General features: G+C 41.6%; 2 protein-coding genes across 11 annotated transcripts in view; one reads left to right on the forward strand and one right to left on the reverse strand.

The window, feature by feature from the left end:
• The window catches only part of eif4g1b (eukaryotic translation initiation factor 4 gamma, 1b), a 42,147-nt gene extending 36,411 nt beyond the window's left edge, over positions 1-5,736 (forward strand). For all 9 annotated transcript variants that reach the window (XM_030393712.1, XM_030393758.1, XM_030393727.1 and 6 more), the window contains 11 exons: positions 51-165; positions 308-567; positions 777-901; positions 1,305-1,477; positions 1,977-2,102; positions 2,232-2,313; positions 2,595-2,693; positions 2,953-3,087; positions 3,471-3,552; positions 3,799-3,939; positions 4,178-5,736. In XM_030393712.1, the coding sequence (XP_030249572.1) occupies positions 51-165; positions 308-567; positions 777-901; positions 1,305-1,477; positions 1,977-2,102; positions 2,232-2,313; positions 2,595-2,693; positions 2,953-3,087; positions 3,471-3,552; positions 3,799-3,939; positions 4,178-4,359 (1,520 nt within the window). In that variant the 3' untranslated portion in view covers positions 4,360-5,736. The remainder of the gene's footprint in view (positions 1-50; positions 166-307; positions 568-776; positions 902-1,304; positions 1,478-1,976; positions 2,103-2,231; positions 2,314-2,594; positions 2,694-2,952; positions 3,088-3,470; positions 3,553-3,798; positions 3,940-4,177) is intronic.
• An 11,834-nt stretch (positions 5,737-17,570) lies between these two features.
• LOC115594424 (probable peroxisomal membrane protein PEX13) lies at positions 17,571-18,809 on the reverse strand. Of its 2 annotated transcripts, none has more exons than XM_030438505.1 (5): positions 18,718-18,809; positions 18,565-18,630; positions 18,440-18,498; positions 17,724-18,362; positions 17,571-17,642 (listed from the first exon to the last, which is right to left on the reverse strand). In XM_030438505.1, the coding sequence occupies exons 3-4, from the start codon at positions 18,495-18,497 to the stop codon at positions 17,755-17,757; spliced, it is 666 nt and encodes a 221-aa protein (XP_030294365.1). In that variant the 5' UTR covers position 18,498; positions 18,565-18,630; positions 18,718-18,809; the 3' UTR covers positions 17,571-17,642; positions 17,724-17,754. The 2 variants fall into 2 exon arrangements, with proteins under 2 accessions (XP_030294365.1, XP_030294373.1); XM_030438513.1 differs by having other exon boundaries at positions 18,706-18,727.
• Between the last annotated feature and the right edge of the window lie 450 nt (positions 18,810-19,259).

Below are 19,259 nucleotides of genomic sequence, written 5' to 3' on the forward strand. Positions count from 1 at the left end.
TTCACCTCAAAGCTGAAACTCAAGTGTCATGTGTGTGTTTTATTCCCCAGGCTCAGAAGCAGGAGGCCGCCCAGCCACCAGCACTCTGAACAGGTTCTCAGCCTTACAGCAGCCTTCATCCTCTGCAGGCTCTGCACTGGACTCAGGGGGACGGGTTCCTCAGAGGTTAGAACAAGACAGACAGTATCTTTCACCAACAAGGATCCGGGGGCTGTACAGGGCCCTACAGAGTTTGCAGTTGTTTATCTGTATGTTTGTTTTATGTTGTCTTAATCCAAAACTCTGCTTTCCTTTTGTACTTCTGCAGAAACAGCTCAAGTCGAGAGCGCGGCGATAACTTCGACCGCTCTAATCGAGGCGGCGATCGATTTGACAGACGGGAAGAGAGACGAGACGACCGTGATCGAAACCGGCTGCAGATCACCAAGCGCAGCTTCAGCCGGGAGAATGAAGAGCGGAGCCGGGAGAGGGAGCAGCGGGGGTCGGCCGATCCTGTCCGCAGAGTAGCGAGCATGACTGACGAGAGAGACAGAAGCAGCAGAGAGAGAGCCAGGAGCAAAGAGAATGGTAGGTGACATGACATACAGCGGTAGTGTAGATATGACATATTAAATATATTATAAGTCATCTATGAACTCTGAACTACACTCTAACAAAAATGTGTTCTACAACACAAAAACCTTTGCATAATGTGCACTTTCGCTAGTTTTTGTTCACATAAATTCAGATTTGTAGAACTGGATTGTCATTGGTTTTTTTTCTGTGTGTGTGAACAGCGAAGCGGGAGACAGCCACTCCCCCACCTCCCCAGACCCCCACTAAGCCAGCCTTGACTGAGGAAGAGCTGAGCAAGAAGTCCACAGCCATCATCGAGGAGTACCTCCATATCAACGACATGAAGGTATACACTGATGAGGAGCACAGATCTACATCTAGTTGTGTTACTTGAACAAAGGTTCATTTTTAGTCAACATCTTCCTCCGTGATAGTTCATTACCTTGGTCAGTTTCCTGTGGCTGCTTGGCAATAATGGGCCCACCATAGTTGATAATTTGAAAACTGATTGAAGCAGCAGCAGTAGGACATTTTCACTTTGCATTAGCAGAAACAAATGCAGCTCTGGTACGATTGAAGGAGGCCATCGGAGGATTGCTGAACAGAGAGACCTCCATCAATAAGTCAAAATACCTCTAGCTGCATTCACTGTTTACTATAAATCCCTTGTGCATGCATATTACCTGCACAGTTATATTACTGTCTTTTAACAGTCTGAACAATCTGTATGTCCTTCTGTGTCCCAACAGGAGGCCCTGCAGTGTGTGCAGGAGATGAACAGCACTGAGCTGCTGTTCGTGTTTGTACGAAACGGGCTGGAGTCGACGCTGGAGCGCAGCACCATCGCCAGGGAGCACATGGGCGTGCTGCTGCACCAGCTTATAAAGACAGGCACCCTCCCAACACTGCAGTACTATAAAGGGTCAGTATGGAGCCCCAGAGAGGTGGTGCAGCAGGAGAACCAATATAGTTTTACATATAGTTTGTGTAAGACGTTTCCAAGTTTCGAAGAAAACATATGAGTAGCTGTGAAAGAGGGTATATCTAATAAGTAAATATATAAATCTAAGAGCAATTGCAGTTGGACCAAACTCCTCTGTGAGGTGTTTTACAGCAATTTGTCATGATGAAATAAAGTTTATAACAGCAGGATTAAAAAAAGAAAATGAAGCACACAGGAGGAACTGCTGGCTTTAACTTCTATTAGTCACTGAAAAGTAATATTTTGAAGCAGTAGCTGAAACTGATAAATCTTTTAACTACTGTGCTTGGCCAAAAAACCCTTTTTTAAGTTTTCCATATGTATGTGTCAGCGTGGTGCCATATTGCTCAGTTTTCTCATCTGTTAGCTAATTTTGAACATGTTCTCTTCATCCTTTAAACCTTAAATAAAAGTTATCTGTCTGTCTGTGTTCCTTCAGGCTTCAGGACATCCTGGAGGTGGCTGAAGACATGGCAATAGACATCCCCCACATCTGGCTGTACCTGGCAGAACTGATCACTCCTATGCTCCATGAGGGAGGCATCCCCATGGGAGAACTTTTCAGGTTAGCCCCAGGCCCCAGTCGGCCCCTGAAGATTTTATAAAATGAAATGGACGAGAGGATATGAAGGGTTGGGTTGTGTTTAATTTGTTAGTAGGATGTCAAACTTAAATTGACCTTTTCTGTCTCCAGGGAGATCTCAAAGCCTTTGATCCCTCTGGGCAAAGCTGGAGTCCTCCTGGTCCAAATCCTCACTTTGCTCTGCAATGGAATGGTGAGAACCAATCTAGTATTTATCCTAAGCTATATTACATTGTATTTTTTTGAGAATGCATACATTTTTTACTTATTGCCATTTTTGAAACAATGTCGAGTATAAACTCACTCGAAAGGTTTTGCGAGATGAGGAAAAGCTCTTTAGCAACATTTAGAACATGGGACACTCAGCAAATATGTAACTTTGAAGCAGTTCCTATCGCCATGATCAATATTAGCAACAGTATGATCAGTGAGTGTGCCCATCAGTCTACATCCAAACTGCATCTTTCTCATCAGAGCCATAAAAAGGCAGGTACGATGTGGAGGGAGGCTGGCCTCGGGTGGAAAGAATTCCTGCCAGAGGATGAAGACGTCAACAAGTTTGTGACAGAACAGGTGAGCAGTTGCTAAGTAATTTTTAGCTATTTATTAAAGAAGGGACCAATGACTATACTGTAGAATCAAAACCTTGTAGATCATTCGCTTAACAAAGATTGTAAAAATGTGTTTTCCATGTAACTATGGTCAGAACTGATTGTGTTGAAGTTCAGTGTGCCTCTGTTTTCAGCCTCAAGAGTAGTGAGTAGAGGTAATGTGAGCATTATGTTGAACATATGAGCATGAGACCTTTTTCTGTCTCCATGGTAATGATTAGAATGTGGAGTTCACACTGAGCGACGAGTCAGAGAAAAGCAAAAAGAAGGAGCTGAACTCTGCAGAGCTGACCAAACAGCTGGACAAACTGATCCAAGACCAGGCCGACAACCAGAGGATCTTTGACTGGGTTGAGGTTGGTATTCCTGCTTGTGTGTATTTCCCAGTATTATTCTACTTCCATCTTCATTTTCCTTTTGGTTCTCATGGTGTTTCCTTTAAAATTGGCTTACAATGCGACTTCAGTCATGTGTATGTCGAGCATGACCTTTAATTTGAAATTGCGTATTAATAACATCAGCCAAAGTCATCTTAGGTTGCTTCTTAAAGTGAGGACTAGTCGTGACATTGCTGTTTCAATAAACTTAAGGCAAAATTGGATACAAAATTTACTTTAAAAGATTTACAAATGTCTACATGATTATGTGATTAACTCAAAGTCTGGATGTGTGCAGGCTTCAACATTATGTTGACTCCAGTTTCCTCCCTGTGTGTAAATCATTTTTTTGTGTGCTGCAGGCCAACCTCGATGAGCAGCAGACCTCCTCCAACTTGTTTGTCAGAGCTCTGATGACGTCCGTCTGCCAGTCAGCAGTGATCTGTGAGTCACCATGTACCCTTTACAGTCGTCATTTAAGCCTACTACTACTCGGATGAGAATGAGATGTAAACTAATCACTATGCTGGTGTAGACCCAAATGAATGAATGAAAATCTGTCAGTGATTTTTACAATTTTACTAGAAATAGTCATGTGCAACTGTTGTAGTATGGCAGGTCAGTTTAAACTCATTAACCATGCCTTTGGAGTCCTGTTAAATGAGATTTACCTAAAATACCTGCCTGCAGGTGAGAACCCCTACAAGGTGGACAGTGAGAAAATCAAACAGAGGGCCAAGCTGCTGCAGAAATATCTGAAGGATGAGCAGAAGGAGCTGCAGGCTTTGTATGCCCTGCAGGCCCTCATGGTGCAGATGGAGCAACCTGCCAGTAAGTGGCTTTTTTTTTTTAACCACAGAAGTTTAAGCTCTTTCAGATACTCTGATACTCTTTTGTTGCATTATATTGTGTGAATTATTTCTATAGAATAATGCAAGTAAAATGACCTTAAGGATAATTTTCTGACAAGTGTAACTTTCTATGATTTTTGATGTTAAAGTTTTTTAAAGTTTTGTTAAGTGTCGTGAAACGTTTTGTAAACACGTCCTCTCTCTCTTCCCTTTATCAGATCTGCTGCGGATGTTCTTTGACAGTCTTTATGACGAGGACGTGATCAAGGAGGAGGCCTTCTACAAGTGGGAGTCCAGCAAAGACCCCGCCGAGCAGCAGGGCAAGGGCGTGGCCCTCAAGTCTGTCACCGCCTTCTTCACTTGGCTCCGTGAGGCCGAGGACGAGTCCGACAACAGCTAGGACCCCTTCGGACCGCCGGGAGAACTATTGGGAGTGGAGAGAGGATCCTTAGAGAAAGCGAATGTTCTGGGGATGATTCAGAGGACTCTGAATCAGCAAAATCCTTCTGCATAAACAGAAAAAAGCAAGAAAAAAAATTCTTCAACTGGGAGAGATTGTGTTATGGATCGAACATTCGATCATGTTATTTTGTTTTCTTTTTGGGTTTCTTGTTTTTCCTTGCGCAACCGAATGTCTTTTTTGAAACAAATAAAAACAGGGAGAAAAGATGGGAGAGAGAATGCCGAGAAGCGCTTCAAGCCGTGGGAGATAATGCTGTTTCCTTCAGTATTTTTTTGAGGTTTATCTCCTTTTTTCAAATGGCTTTTTCTCGCCACGGCAACACTATTCAAGACACTTTGCTTAATGACAGATATATTAAAAAAAGAAACTTTAAATGGCTGTTCACATCTATATTTTTGATGACTTCATCCTCTGTCATGTGGACACGACACAGCAACATTGTCATGTCACATGTATGCCGTTTGATCTACATGACATGCTTATGTAGACGGCTAGCTTTTTTTTTTTTTTTCTGGTGTTGGATGATTGGAGTGTGTGTTTTGTAATAAAATAGAAAACTACAAAGAAAAGTGGTGAGAGCTGTCTAACAGACATTACAGATGAGAGTCAAAGTAACGGTTGAGGACGCCCGAGGATTTCGCGCAGACTTTACGACAACGGTGTCATGAACATTGACCATTTTGCTGCTGGGGGGCAGCTACGCTTTGCTGACACCTCTCAACCCAACCCCAACTCTCCAGTTTACCTTCCAGTGTGTCTGTTTCACTTGTTTCCTGCGCTTCAAAAAAAACAAACTGTGGACTGATAAAGGGAGAGCAAGAGCGCGAGGGTTCATGGCTGCACCTTCCTACAAAGCCTGTTGTCAGATTTTAAAAAGATAAAATATTGTTATTGAAACTTGAAAAAAAAAAACTATACAGTAAAAAAATCACCTTTAATGAAAAAAGGACTTAAAGATAGTTTAACAGTACAAATCCTAAGGCCTTTTCTGCTTCAACAAGTGGAAATGCATTTCAGGAGAGTTCTGTAAATATATGATGGATTGTTTATTTTTTTGTTTTGTTTTTTTCTTTCTTTTAAAAAGGAAAAAAAAAGGTCTTTTCCCTGTATTTATATTTTTCTCTCCTCAGCTGGCAGAAGGTGCTTGTAATTATCCAACCCAAGTCATTGATTACAGTTTAATTGAAAATTTGTAAATATTTTTTTGCTTTACTTTATTAAAAAGATATTTAATTAAAGAAAATGAATGCCTCTTTTCACATCCAAAACTGGAAGAGATAATAAAGATTGTTGCCAATAAAAGAAAAGCTCCCATATTTGTACGTTTTTGAAGACTGTTTGGAGGCTGATTGTCCTGCTCATGTAGGACTGACCTCTGATCCCGCTGACTCACAGCAGAGCTCATCACATCCAGTGTGCGTTCACTGTAGCAGCACAACAAGAGCTTGTGGTTTGTGTTGCTCCAACCATTCACAGTTGTAATTTTTTTGGTGTTGTGTATATAACCTTTTTATCATGGTCCTGGTGCGATTCCATACTAGTTACCTGCTTTCGACCCTGAAAAACCTGAAAAAAATGGTTTAACCAGCAGCTCTGATCAGAAGTCTGTGAATGTCCACATCACACCATTGTTACCTGAGCTTGAGGGATCTTAAAAGGTGCCCTGTGGAGTTTTCCTTTTAATGAGGTTATATTTTCATTTTAAAGTATTTTGCTGATTAATTTCTGATTCATTGTTTTTATTTATACTATGTGAAATTGTAAAAAAAAAAAAAAAAAAAAAAAAAGTGTTATCACAATTTCACAGAGCCCAAAGTGCTTTTTTTTGTCCTGCCAATAGTCCTAAAACTAGGGGTGGTGAAAAAAATCGATTATTGATTAATCGCGATTATAATATTGACGATTATGGTTCAATTATTAAATTTCCAAAAATCGATTCTTTTTTTTCTATTTTTTATTTTAATTTTAAATAGTAATACAAACTGGAGTCCTCCTCTTACTGGCTTCCGCTACATGGTCCAAAGTCTGGAGCCAAGATATGTTATTCCATCCCGGAGCTTTTTCACGCTTAAATCGATTCCAAATCTTTACAAGGAGACAAACCTTTCCGTGCAAGTGTCCCTCAACTCTGCTCACAGGGTAGCAATAACCTGAGATGCCTGGACATCCAGAGCTACAGTCTCATATGTGACCGTTACAGCTCATTATGTCAGCAGTTAATGGAAGCTAATGTCCTACGTACTTCAGACGAAAGCTATGGATGATAGCCACACAAGCGCAAATATGTGTGAGTTTCTCAAAGCAATGGCAGACGAGTGGGGAATAGAGAAACACGCCCTGGTTTTCGTCACCGACAATGCTTCTAACATGAGTCCGGCTGCTGAGCTTGGCAGCTTTCTTTTAACAGTGAAACGCTACATTTAAAACAAATTAAAAAATAATAATTTGGTATTAGTTACACTATACAATATCGAAGGTGCTGTGAGGTGTTACTCAAAAGATAAGTAAAATAATTCAGCAGCTGACTGGTTTAAAATGGAAGATCAATAATCGTTAATAATTGAAAATCGAATCTATAATCGTTAATAATCTAAAATCGATTTGTAATCGAATCAAGACTTAAATAATCGGAATCTAATCAAATCTGGAAATTGGGTCGATTAATCACCCCTACCTAAAACCAGGATATCATCTGGATAAACTGTCTTAAATGATGTAGAAAAAGCAGTAAATCCTTTTTATTTAAGGCGGCAGAACAAGCAAATTAATTTAAACCAATAATCAGTTATTAAAATAGTAAAACTAAATCAGCCATATACCAGTACATGCTGCTGATGTGAGCACGTAGTTTCAACAAAACCCACATCAACTAGTCCTTAATTCATGGGGGTTGTAGTTGCTAACATGTAGGAGTGATAAAATGGACTGAACACTTACAGTACTCTACGTCCCAGAGGCAGTGTCTTCAGATTTACAGCCTGCTGGCTTGTATAACTGGTAGCTGGGTAAACTGTAGATAGAGATGGCCGACTCAACTGTGACGTAGTCCTTTCTGAAGTGATTATTGCAGAAGGGGTTTCACAGTGCTGGACTTCTTGGGGAACTCCAGAAACCAAGACTTTGTTGAACCTTCAGTATTCGGTTACATAACTAGTTGGCTAAGATGGTCAAACAGCCAAGAAACACAACAACGATCCTGCAAAGTTCAATTGTTCATCCTGTCATGTTTTCCATACACAGGAGTCAGGACTGCAATAAGATTCTATCTTTTTTTTTCTTGTTAAATATATAAAGCCCCTTATGGTTACAACTAAATGATTAGCGTAGCGTTGTATTTAGAACAGATTTATTTCTTGTCACTCTAAAGGTTTGAAGCAGTATTTTCTCAATACCCTGACATTTGAGTGTTTATAGTGAAGTCAGTTCTAATGAATTAATTCTGATTTACAATGCTGCATTTTGTAGGGGGGGTCTGAGCTCATCCATTACTCACAAACCTAAACACGTGCAGGTTTAAACTGAGATAGAATATAAGGCTGGTGTGTGTAGTGTAGGTGTGGCAGGTGTGGTTTACAGCTGTGACCCTGGTTCATGCTGTCCTGTACTACCCCAGACACGCAGAATGGATGTTCACCCATAGCCAGTATTAGCTGTTGGAGATTAAATTAAATGTAACCTGCTCCTGGCACTGATACTTGACTGCACCAGTCGGTCAGGGCACCGCAAAATAGGACACACATTTCAGCAAAATAGGTCAACAATGTGTTCTACTAATTCTACTGGAGCCTGCCTGTCAAGTCCGGTCTGACACCTGAACTGAGAACATCGTTTTCTCCTCACTGAAAGGTAGTGGGACCAGTGAAAAACTGGATTCACTGGCTGTCCCAAAATAAACTGAATAGACAGCACATTGTTCCTAGAATTCCAGTGACGGCAGGGTACATTAAGATGAAGTGTTCCTCATATGTTGTTGATGAAGGTTCTCAGTCATCTGGGTCATGGTCATACAGCACTTGGAAAGTCTTATATGGTCTCAAAAGAAAGAAGTAAGGTGGCTCCATACCGCTGATCGGGCGTAAAGAAAGTCCAAGATCCTAAATCGAATTGAAAAGATATGATAAACACGCTTTTAAGCTTTTAAGCATCACCGTAGCAGCTGATCTAAAACAGTAACACACAACTCGTCTGAAGCAGGCACACGAGCTCAACCACGTCAAGCTTGTAAGTAACGTCTTTTCACTTGTTTCTTTTTTGTTGACAACTAAACTTCAGGACTTAAGACTGCATTCTTAAAGATCCCTCCGCGCATGTAGTGATAAATGGAAATGGCAAACTCTCTGCAGCAGAAAAAGTTGAATTACTTCATTAAAATCATTTCGATGGTTCCTTTTCCTTCTCCCTCATTATGCAGGAATATGCAAAAAAATTTCATCTCACAAGTTTAACTACAAGATGTCCCCGACTTCACTGCACAGTCCATCCTCTATCTGTGAGCACTGCAGGTTTCAAGTTTCCGGTTTACACTAGTGAATGCTGAATACTGGACCACATGTGTAACAGCGGGAATCATGCGCGTAGGACCGCCCCTCAAAATCAGATTTTCTGTGTACACGTTCAGCAGTGGATGTGCAAACAGCCTCCTAGTGTCAGACTCTGCCCATGCATCGTTTTACGCAGTGAAGCTCAAACTTTCAGCTGCAGGAACAAGAAGAAAAACACATTTTTGACCGGAGGGGGACTTTAAGCAGCAGTACAGACACCCGCTTTTACACTGTTAGCCACCACAGTTTTTAAGAAGCCGCTCTGTGTACCACTGTCTTTTTATCTGAGGGACTACATGAACCCCATGCCTGGCTGTGAATAAGCCTGTATTGTGGACTTTTCCTGTGGTAGGGAGGTAAAGTTAGCAGTTCAAGTCCGCAGAGCACTGAGGGAAGGCAGTGGGCTCTCAGCTTGAACACTCAGCCCCCAACACCGGCCTCAAATAGAAAGTGTGGTTGTGCCGGACAGCTCCTGAATGCGTTTGAGAGGGTGTATGCTCAGCAAGCTCTGTCAGGCAAATAAAAAAATCTAAAAAACCTAACCCAGCACCTCAACGTTCCCACATTTTCACTTTGAACATTTGTAGGCAGGCGATTATTTTTGATCACTGCGGCGCTCTGTTGCACAGCCCACAGACAACCGCAGTCACATTTACATCTTAACAGTTTCCCTTTTAACCAAACACCCGAACTCAGATGTCCTTTGTTGAACAGGGCTCCGCACAATAGATGGACAGCAGAAACCTTTGTAGGCTGTAACTCAACCTCTGTGTAACCTTACCCGGAGTCAGGCCATCATTTTAAACTACCCTTATCAGCTTATCACACTTGTTACGCGACCTGCTCTCTCCCTGCTGACATGCAGCCTCGAGGGAAGCGTCTTATCTTTAACCTGCTTTCACTCGGCTGCAGTATCGCAGTCAGCTGGACCCAGTTCTCGGATGACATTTCCACACTGTTGCGTCACAGGTGTACCTATCTTCCCTTTCCATGTAATCCCTCCAAAGCATATTTGTGCAGGGTATTGTGAATTGGTAGGAGGTCACATGGCATCCGTACAGTTCAGTTTGTAGTAGTTCAGATTCCACAGAGGGAGTGAGCTTGACTGATGTTGCATTCCCCCAGGCAGCGTTTTTTTCCACGTGGATCAGCATGTTCGGAGCGTTTGTATGCTATTAATCTGATGAAGAATCCACAGGTCTAATTCAGTTTTATCTATGACTTTACACAATGAGATGAGAAAAGGTTGAAAAGATGCACATGACATTTAAATACCAACAAAAGCATGTAGCAGGGTCGGGTTCATTAGCCAAGCTAGCAATGGGGCTTTAAGGCGGGGCCCATGGGCCAGAGTTTGGCAACCATAGGGTCTGATTAGGTCCCATAGATGTTTGTAGCAAAAAAAAAAAAGCCAAAAACTTGAAAATATGGGTAGTAAGAAGCATAAACTAATAGTCCATTAAAGTTAAAGGTGCAATATGAGAGAACTGGCCAGGTAGAATTCATATTCCCAGCAAATAGGACCAACTTCTCACCAGAGTGACTGCTCAGTGCTGCTGACTGTAGATCTTTTATACATCCATTACTGTAGCTACTGTTGCTGTAGCTAGCACAGGAGCATCGGGTTGCTGGGAGGGAGAGTTTTCCTAGGCCTGGGGCTAGCTGGCTAACATGCTTACTACACTGAGTACCTCTTCAACACAGTACATGTATGTATGTACTGTATGTACAGTACATGTATGTACTTTTTAATATATATTTTTGGGGCCTTTTATCGGCTTTAATGACAGAACAGCTGAAGAAATGATAGGCAACGGGACAAGAGAGAGGGGGAGCGACACGCGGCAAAGGGCTCCCAGGCCGGTACTCCAACCTGGGGCCGCCGCAGCGAGGACAAAGCCTCTGCACATGGGACGCCTGCTCTACCAACTGAGCTAAACGGCGCCCGACATAACGTTTTTTATTTTCAATTTGGTAAGCTAAAATTCTAACATATTGCAACCTAAACTAGCTTTTCAAGTAACCATTGACTGGTGGTGTTCACGTTGAATAAGAAGTGAATTCATACATTATTTAACAGTTTATATAGATTCCATTAACAGTCACAACAAAATAAAGGTGCATGAATTAACAGTAATTAATAGCCATAATGCAGTAATAAACAATAAGTTGATTATCAGTCAGTTAATGTGTATGGTAATCATTTCCTTACGGTGTTCGTGTTAAGTAAGATTTGAATCCAAACATGGACATCTAATATTTCATAAAGATGCGATTGATATTAATTCATACGGTAATAAGCATAAACTATGAACAGTTAATACAATAATAAGCATTAAGTAACTGTTAACATAGGTCTCATTATGAAGGGTTGTTTCAGGTTCTAATGAATAATATTGGTGGATGTTCATTAACACTTAGCCTGTGTCATGAAGTTCACAGCTGATCCATCATCACTAGGGAGAAGTGTTTGTTTTCATAATGTTGAATGGAAATGATTTGTCCATCCTCCAGCTTATGACTCATTTTTGGTAAAGGTTGAGATCAGTGGACACACTGGACAGTCTTCATGTACAGTAGAAGTTTCCCTGATGCATTATTAACACGAACATGGTAAAAATAAAACATTGGCATCTTAGCATTGTCATTGTGACCATCTTATCATACAGATGTTAGCATTTAGCCCAAACCAGCACTGTGCTACATAGCACGCAGCCCCACAGAGCTCTAGCATGACTGCGGTCTCTTAATGTTGTTGAAATCTATTCTCTTGGTTGCTTTTGTTAATCTATCAATAAACTGCACCTACTGGAAGATACTCTGTCAGCAACAAACGTTAAGTTTACAAGTTTTACAAATGCTTATGTCAAAAGGGTGTGTGAGGAGAAGAACCTCCGTGACCCGTAGGACCCCGCAGCATCATCCTACATCAGCAAACACAATGAGATTCGGGCATATGATGAAGCAGGCGGTTGCACGGAGAGGAGTGTCTGGTTTACTTAAGACTGCACATCTGCTCGATGGTTTGTGGATATTGCAGGAAAGCCAATTGAAGCCATCTGCCAAAGGTTTTCACATACATTTGTTCTGTAGTATTTATCTGCATCTGCTGCCTGCTAATGAGTTTTAAATGGTTTAAAGGAAACCCTTCTGCGCACATCTGTCAAGTGCTTTAGAGAGTGTTAGCAGGGTTTCATCTCAGTTTGCAATGTTGGTGAACTCAAGCAAGTAAATCCCCCCCAAAATACCCAAATACAAATAAACCCCACTTCTAGGTGGGCTCTCTCACTGTGTCTATCAAGGCATCTGTCTCTTCTGCAGCGCTCACTGTGAGTTGAGCTCCAGTATTCACCACTCTAAATACACTAGAGGGGGCCATTGTCCTGTATGTAGGCCGCTACCCATAGTTTTCTATGACAGCTTGCACATACCCTCAGGAATAGTCAATGAATGTAATTAAGTAATTGAATTTACCTGAAAACATATAAAAAAAACAACTGTAACTCAGCTTTTCATGTTTGAGCTTTCTGCTTGAAAACCAACAGCTATACACAGGCTGTACTCTAATCTAGTTGATTTGAGTCTGACAAATTACATGTTGATTCTGTGTCACATGTTTCTGTCCCATCAGAGCTGATTTAATTGTTCAAACAGTCAGAGTGTGCACCTCGCCTTTATAATTACATTTGATACATCTAGATACAGGGGCTCCAATACAGTTCATTCATTCATTCAACCTTTGTTCAAATCCTGAAAACTCACTGAGGGCAAGTCCTCATTTTCAATGATGTCGAGAGCACACAAAAAATAACAGGATAGGCGCATAATGTGATAACAAACAGAAAGAATGGCCATAATCGCAGAGCGAGTAAACAGATTGGGCGCATAAAAACAGATAAGAAGCAATATGATAGAATACAAATAGAATGGAAAAAAGTGCTTGAAATTGATGCTTGAAACTGCATGCAAACAAACATGGCAAAACACAATTTTAAAAAGAGGTGCAGAAAAGATAAATGGCAGAAAACCATACAGGACAGCACATGGTGAAAAACAGCTACATTCAAAAGCAGAGTAGTTTGAAATCAGAGTCTTAAACTGACCTACGACTGTGTCTCTATAACTTTACATGTACATTGTAAATTGTTCCAAGTGTCTGGAGGACTGAAACTGAAAGCAGTTTTCCCAAATGTAGTGTTGGAGCATTATACAATCACCAGAGCGCGTTGAACATCGACTCTGTGAGAAGTTTAATAAAGAGGTGATGTATGTAGGCATGTTTCCCTTCAAGGCTTTTAAATGTAACAGAAACCAATGGCTGTCAAATCTTACTTTCAAAAAACTTTTTTTATACAGAATACATGGATTCAAGGATGATACATTTTAATAAAGGATGATTCGGTGCCATTCGATGCCATCTAATATGGTTCTTTACATGTGTTTCATGTAGTCATTCAGTTACCATTATATATCAAAATAAGCCATTTCTATAGAAGTGGCAGTCATTTTAGCAACTATATCTGATATAAATCATGAAAGAACTGAGAAGTGTGTTTGTTACTTCGTGGCATGTGGAAAAATGGAAGACAAATTGCGACGATTGAAAATGTTTTTCAGGAGGCCCAAAGAGTGGACAACCAGACTGGGAAGGGTTTAAGAGGTTTATTTAACAAAAAAAAGGTCAGAATGAAGTGCAGGTCTTGAGTTAGCTGGCAGAGGGAGACGTGCAGAGAGGTTACCTGAGGTGAAGCACTGGTGAATGCTGAGGAGTGTGTTGGCTGTGCTGCGGCTATCCTCAAGTGAGACTGGCTGGCGGATTGGCTCAGAGAGTTTCAGGGCGAGTGGAGGCTTGAGATTGAGGTGCGTAGGCCTGGAGGCTGGTGGATCGAGAGGCTGGAACTTGCGAAGGATGCCAACACCGGAGAGGCTGAGAAGAAAACAGGGTCGGGTTGGTTGGAGAGCAAAATATATGCATCACAAACCTAACAGAGGCTCGCAGGTTAGATCTGCCACAGAGATCTAACCTGGAGTCACTCCAGCCCTCCAGGAACCATGCCCGGCCTCCACAGCACCTCATGCACCACCTGCATACACTTCATCATGCCGTCTCTCTCATGAGTGTAACAATCTTGCTACTGGTGAACTTAATCGCTGTTCTTCAAACCTCACAAACCTCCAGGCTTTTGTCCAGTTTTCCTTCTTGTAAAATCCAAACGTTCATATGAGTGAATCTCTACACCCCTGTTTAACAGCCATGTGAATGTGTGTTAGATGTTTATGTTTCCCTCTAGTCATTTGACACCTGTCATGTTTGTGGGCTACAGTTTATTTCCTGTTTTATGTTGAAAGTCTCTCCCCGTGTGTCGTTTATTGTTCAACACTTCCTGTGTTTGTCTTTTTCCTGTTTTAATTTGTCAGCGTTTTCCCTCACTCTGTCAGTTTGTCTGCGTTCTTTGTGTCCGGTCCCCTGTCCTATCTCGTTCCTTGTGTCTTCCCTAGTTTGGTTGATTTTTGGTGGCTCTTTGGCATTTTAAAACAGGTCCCTATCTACTTCAGGTGTTTTAACAGAATCATGTTTCGTGTGAAGCTCCAGAAATGTTTCATGGACGATGAAACTTTGCCCAACTTATCGTCGGCATTGTGCGTAAGTAAGTATAGAGTAGATAACTGAATTTTCTGTTTCATGATTTAAGTGAAAAGCACATTCATCGTCCTTCATCCAGTGGACCTATGGAAACCTTTTAACTCCAAGATGGTCTGGAACATCCGCATCGGACTAAGATGAATGCTAGACCAATCAGCAACTGTGGGGGGTTTGGTGGGTTTGATTGCTTTGACCTTTCCATACCATTTGACACTTGGAGTATCCTTGACATAACTAAATGCTATTTTTAGAGATACTTAAATATCTTATATCTGATTTGCTACTGTGGAGATATAGAAAATGTTGTGCTTTAGAGCTTTAAGTGTAGGCCCAACATATAAAGACATTTTTTTTTTTTGGTGGTGGGGAGGGGTGTGTGTGTGTGTGTGTGGCAGCTTGAAGATCTCCCCTCAACACCTCTTAGTCTCCCAGGATTTGTTTTCGAGGCCAGTGGTAAGGCTCAGCTGCCCGCACCTCTCTGCCCTGACCTCTGCATCCACAGCAGCAGCTGAACTGAACCACAAGACACTGCTGAGTGCACACACACACAATAATGTTGTCTTATGGAAGGATTGATGTGGGGAAAATATGCCAACAGACTTTATATTATGTGAATGTGTCATATACTACTTCAAAGTTGTTATCACTATTTTTTATTTTGTACATACATTTTGTTATAGTTCATTATCTTTTTTTGTTTTAGCGTTGTTATTCAGCATAGCCCTCTATTATAGCTAGAGTTGGTTAAATTGGTTTTGGAAAGAAAAAATAACCCATCTCATTTCATTTTTTGAAATGATCACGATTCCCAATTAGTAATTTAAATAATTTATCATGTTTAAAATGTTTGTTTCGTTTTTGCTAGAATTCTGATAAAATGGTTGCCGTAGTAGTGTAGTAGTGTTGCCGTTGGTATTCCGTGGTATCTGTGCTTCGTCAGCATCGAGAGTCTTGTTAGTCGCCAGTTTATGGGGGAAAAAACAACGTAAAATGGAGTTATACCGCATGTGTCCAGAACTGTACTGCTGTACAAACTTTTGCTAGCTAGCGTTAGGGGCATTAAAGTGAAACTCTCGCCAAAATGCAACCTAGGTTTTTTTTGTGCATGTACATGAGTCAACCTCGTAAACCACGTCAGAGCATAATTACGGCGAAAGAGGCACTTAAGATTGACCATATTTTCGTTTTCCGGTCAAGCTCATTTTAAATGGGAGTGCTGGGCACGCTTAGTTCCATATAAATTCACGGATAATTTGTCGTTTTGTTGTTAGCGAAAAACATTGACCTTGAAGTTGAAAAAGGAGCCTCATATAAGAAGCAATACTAAAATCAAAAACCGGAAAAGTCAAGAGAGATATCGCGTGGATAGTTGTTGCAAGGTAGACAGTAGCGGTCCACCTTAACTCACCTCCAGGTTACATTGCATTCTGAGATTGATACTTCTTGGCTGCTGTGATGGCTGCAAGTGGAACAAGCTACTGCTAAGGCGAGTTAAAAACTTTTTAGCAAACTATGTACACAATGTTCTCAATGCTCGTGTTCATGTGTAGAAAGAGCGATTGATGCGATTGCCAATTTGTCCGTAGCACTCCCATTTAAATTGAGTTTGACCCAAAAACGAAAATACGGTGAATCTTTAAAGTGCCTCTTTCATCGTAATTATGATTTTACACAAAGGTTTGACCCGTATACATTCACAAAAAAACCCATTTTGGTCGAGAGTTTCACTTTAATGTTAGTAATTTCAATGTTAGCTAGCCAGCATTAGCAACGTTCGGTGGTGCAACAAAGGTTGCAGATGATTCAAACTACGGTGACGTTACCAATAACACCTCAAAATTATTCATTACAGCAATGTTTTTACTTGGACCCCTATATTCTTGTAACAGTAGATTATGTAAGAGTTTGACACCATCTCTTCGCTCTGCATAAGTACCTGCTGTTTTCTTTCCCCCCCCCCACGGGGATCATTGCAGTTATACACAACCACACACCGCCGTGTGTATCCTACAGTTAAGTAATGAGCATACATCACACCATCATGAATCATAACTCCGTAGCAGATGGCAGCGGGTGTGTGCAACAGTCTGCTGTCCTGCCGGCTGCCGAGTACCCCACCGGTGAGGACATGGTGTGGGCACGTCTCTTCCACCAGCATCATTGATGACACAGACTGTTCCATGCGACATGCAGCGGGCTGCCCCAACCCATTCAGCTGTCACACTCTGCTCCTTGACAGAGCTGCAGTGCATTGTGAGAGTGATCCAGGTCAAAGTCAAGTTTATAAATCCCCCACTTTAAAGGCAATACAGAACATACTGTATTACTTTAACAATGGTCAAATTAAAGATGAACATCCGAGTGGAAACCTTAGAGTTTAGATGTGCAGCATGTTGAACAAATACAGACCACCACATCAGTAACGACATCCATTTTGTAACCTGCAGTTTACTTGTGCTTATGTCCATTTGTATTTTAAGAGCTCCAGATGCTTTTGTGCGTTTAGTTTTGGGTGTTAAAGACATGGAAAATTACATTTGTAGCATTAAGTCAGTCTTCCCCATGATTGTGTAGCTTACAGAGACCACGTAAAGGCTCAGGAAACCTTTACAGGGGTTAAATTAGCTGATTAGGGTGTGGCACCATGACTTTCCAGTATTGAACATTTCACAATATTCTAATTTTCTGAGCCACTTAATTTTGGGTCATCTGTAAGCCATAATCTAAATTGAAAGAAATAAAAGGCTTGAAATATTTCACTCTAATGAATCGAAACAATATGGGTCTCACTTTGACATGAACTAAAAAAAAAAAAAAACACTTTCAAAATGAAAAGCCAATTTGTGCGAGTGTCATCTTCAGCTCATTTAAGATGGACACCTGAACCCCATGTGCAAACTGTCGCATGAAACGTCCTGGTCTTTGTTATGCTGCTTTGACCTGAACAGTTGACACCATTAAACTGGAGTTTAAGATATAAGACTTTATTAGAATCAGCTCATGTAGAAGCAATGAGACATCTGGAGCATTGAGACCTGCAAGGTAAAGACATAAGTAAAACAAGTGCAGGCAGCACATAGAGAATGGGGGTAGATATTGTGTGAACTGTGTCTTACCAGAGATCAGTGGTAACCATATTTTGTAGCTTTAGGATTGCTTTGAAGCAGTTTTGCTGATGGATACTGGCAGAGGTGGGGGAACGGGCTCTCCTGGGGTGTAGCGGGTTTGGGCAAATACGGCTCTTCCTCGTTGGTAGTTTGAACGAGAGCTGAAGGAGTACACTGGCTCCAGATCGGACACGTCACTGAAGACTGGCTCAGAGATTTCTTCGCCAGCAGATCCAGAGCTCCATACCTCATCTTGAGGGGCTGGAGCAAACCCGTAGGAACTTTCCCCTCCATAAACACCAGCTGAGCTACCGTAGCCTCCACCATAGCCGCCAGCTGGAGCAGCGACATCATACCGAGAAGCTGCATTAGCAACCCCATATTGACCGACCTCAGGGCTGTTGTAGCTAGAGTAGCCACTGCTGAACACCTCACCCCCAGCCATGTTGGTGCTGCCGTAGCTGCCTGGGCTGTAGTGAACGACATCTTGAGCAGGCAGTTCAGTAGCTTTGTCAAAGCTTGGGTTGGTGAGACTTGGTAGAGGGGAGCTGCTGCCCGGGCCAGAACTCATCCCTGTTCCACTGTACCAGTACCCAGAAGAAAATGGCTGCTGTATGAAGGTTGTGTCGGCCTCATTTGATCCGTAGTCTGCGGAGAAACAAGGGCAATTTAAAATACAGAGCCTTAACTTGTAGTTTGTTTTGATTAAAGCTACCATGGCCTACCTTTTCTGACAGGGCCACAGGTGATGCCCCCAATCAGCAGAAATGAAAGCCACAACATCCTGTAGATACATCCTGGTTTTAGATCACAGGGTTTTCCAAACATTTTTAGATAGTAATTTACTTACTTCAACCTGCTTCAATTACGTGGGGCAGTTCTGGATAGAGCTCAAGTTGATTTACAAGAAAGAAAACTGCAAAAGCACAAAACGGGAATATTTTGGTCAGGAATGATGTCGAATCCAAGACAAACAAAAGCCATTTCATACCTGCTAACACACCTGATGCAGCAGAGTTCCTCTGTAATGTCCTTGTGAGCCAAGAGCTGCTTTTAAATGATTCCCAATGCTGTGGGAATTGATTGCTCAGTGATAACAGCTGGTGGTTGAGGGTGCAAGGGAGAGGCCAATTAACCTCCACAGTGGGACCCAATGGACTTATTTGGCAAAAGGTGCAGAGGATCCAGTACAACTGTCTACCTGAAGACCCACACTCTGAACACTCAAAGACTGGCAGCACCAGTGTGGTTACTGTCAGGGCCTATTTGACAGATAATTTATAAGAGAAGCCATATATTTCTTAGACTATTAAATCATTGTTGGTGATTTCATCAAACTCAGGGTTTAGAGTAGCATATTGTCTGTGCCACATGAATTTTCATATTCAGCCAATATGTTTTGAATCCAAAGACAAATTTCCAACACAGTGGATGATAACAATGGTGGCTATGGCTCAGGGGTAGAGCCAGCATTTTGTTATTGGAAGGTCGCTGGTTCGATTCCCCTGGTCTGCATGTCTTAGTGTTCTCAGGCAAGATACTGAA

The sequence above is a fragment of the Sparus aurata genome, chromosome 2 (assembly GCF_900880675.1).
Source record: "Sparus aurata chromosome 2, fSpaAur1.1, whole genome shotgun sequence".
Classification (NCBI taxonomy): domain Eukaryota; kingdom Metazoa; phylum Chordata; class Actinopteri; order Spariformes; family Sparidae; genus Sparus; species Sparus aurata.

Coding starts and splice junctions, on each gene's coding strand:
- LOC115594424 (XM_030438505.1), bottom strand. CDS start 18,497: ATGTTGTGGCTTTCATTTCTGCTGATTGGGGGCATCACCTGTGGCCCT. Junction 18,363..18,439: donor CTGTGGCCCTGTCAGAAAAG/GTAGGCCATGGT, acceptor GTTTCTCCGCAG/ACTACGGATCAAATGAGGCC.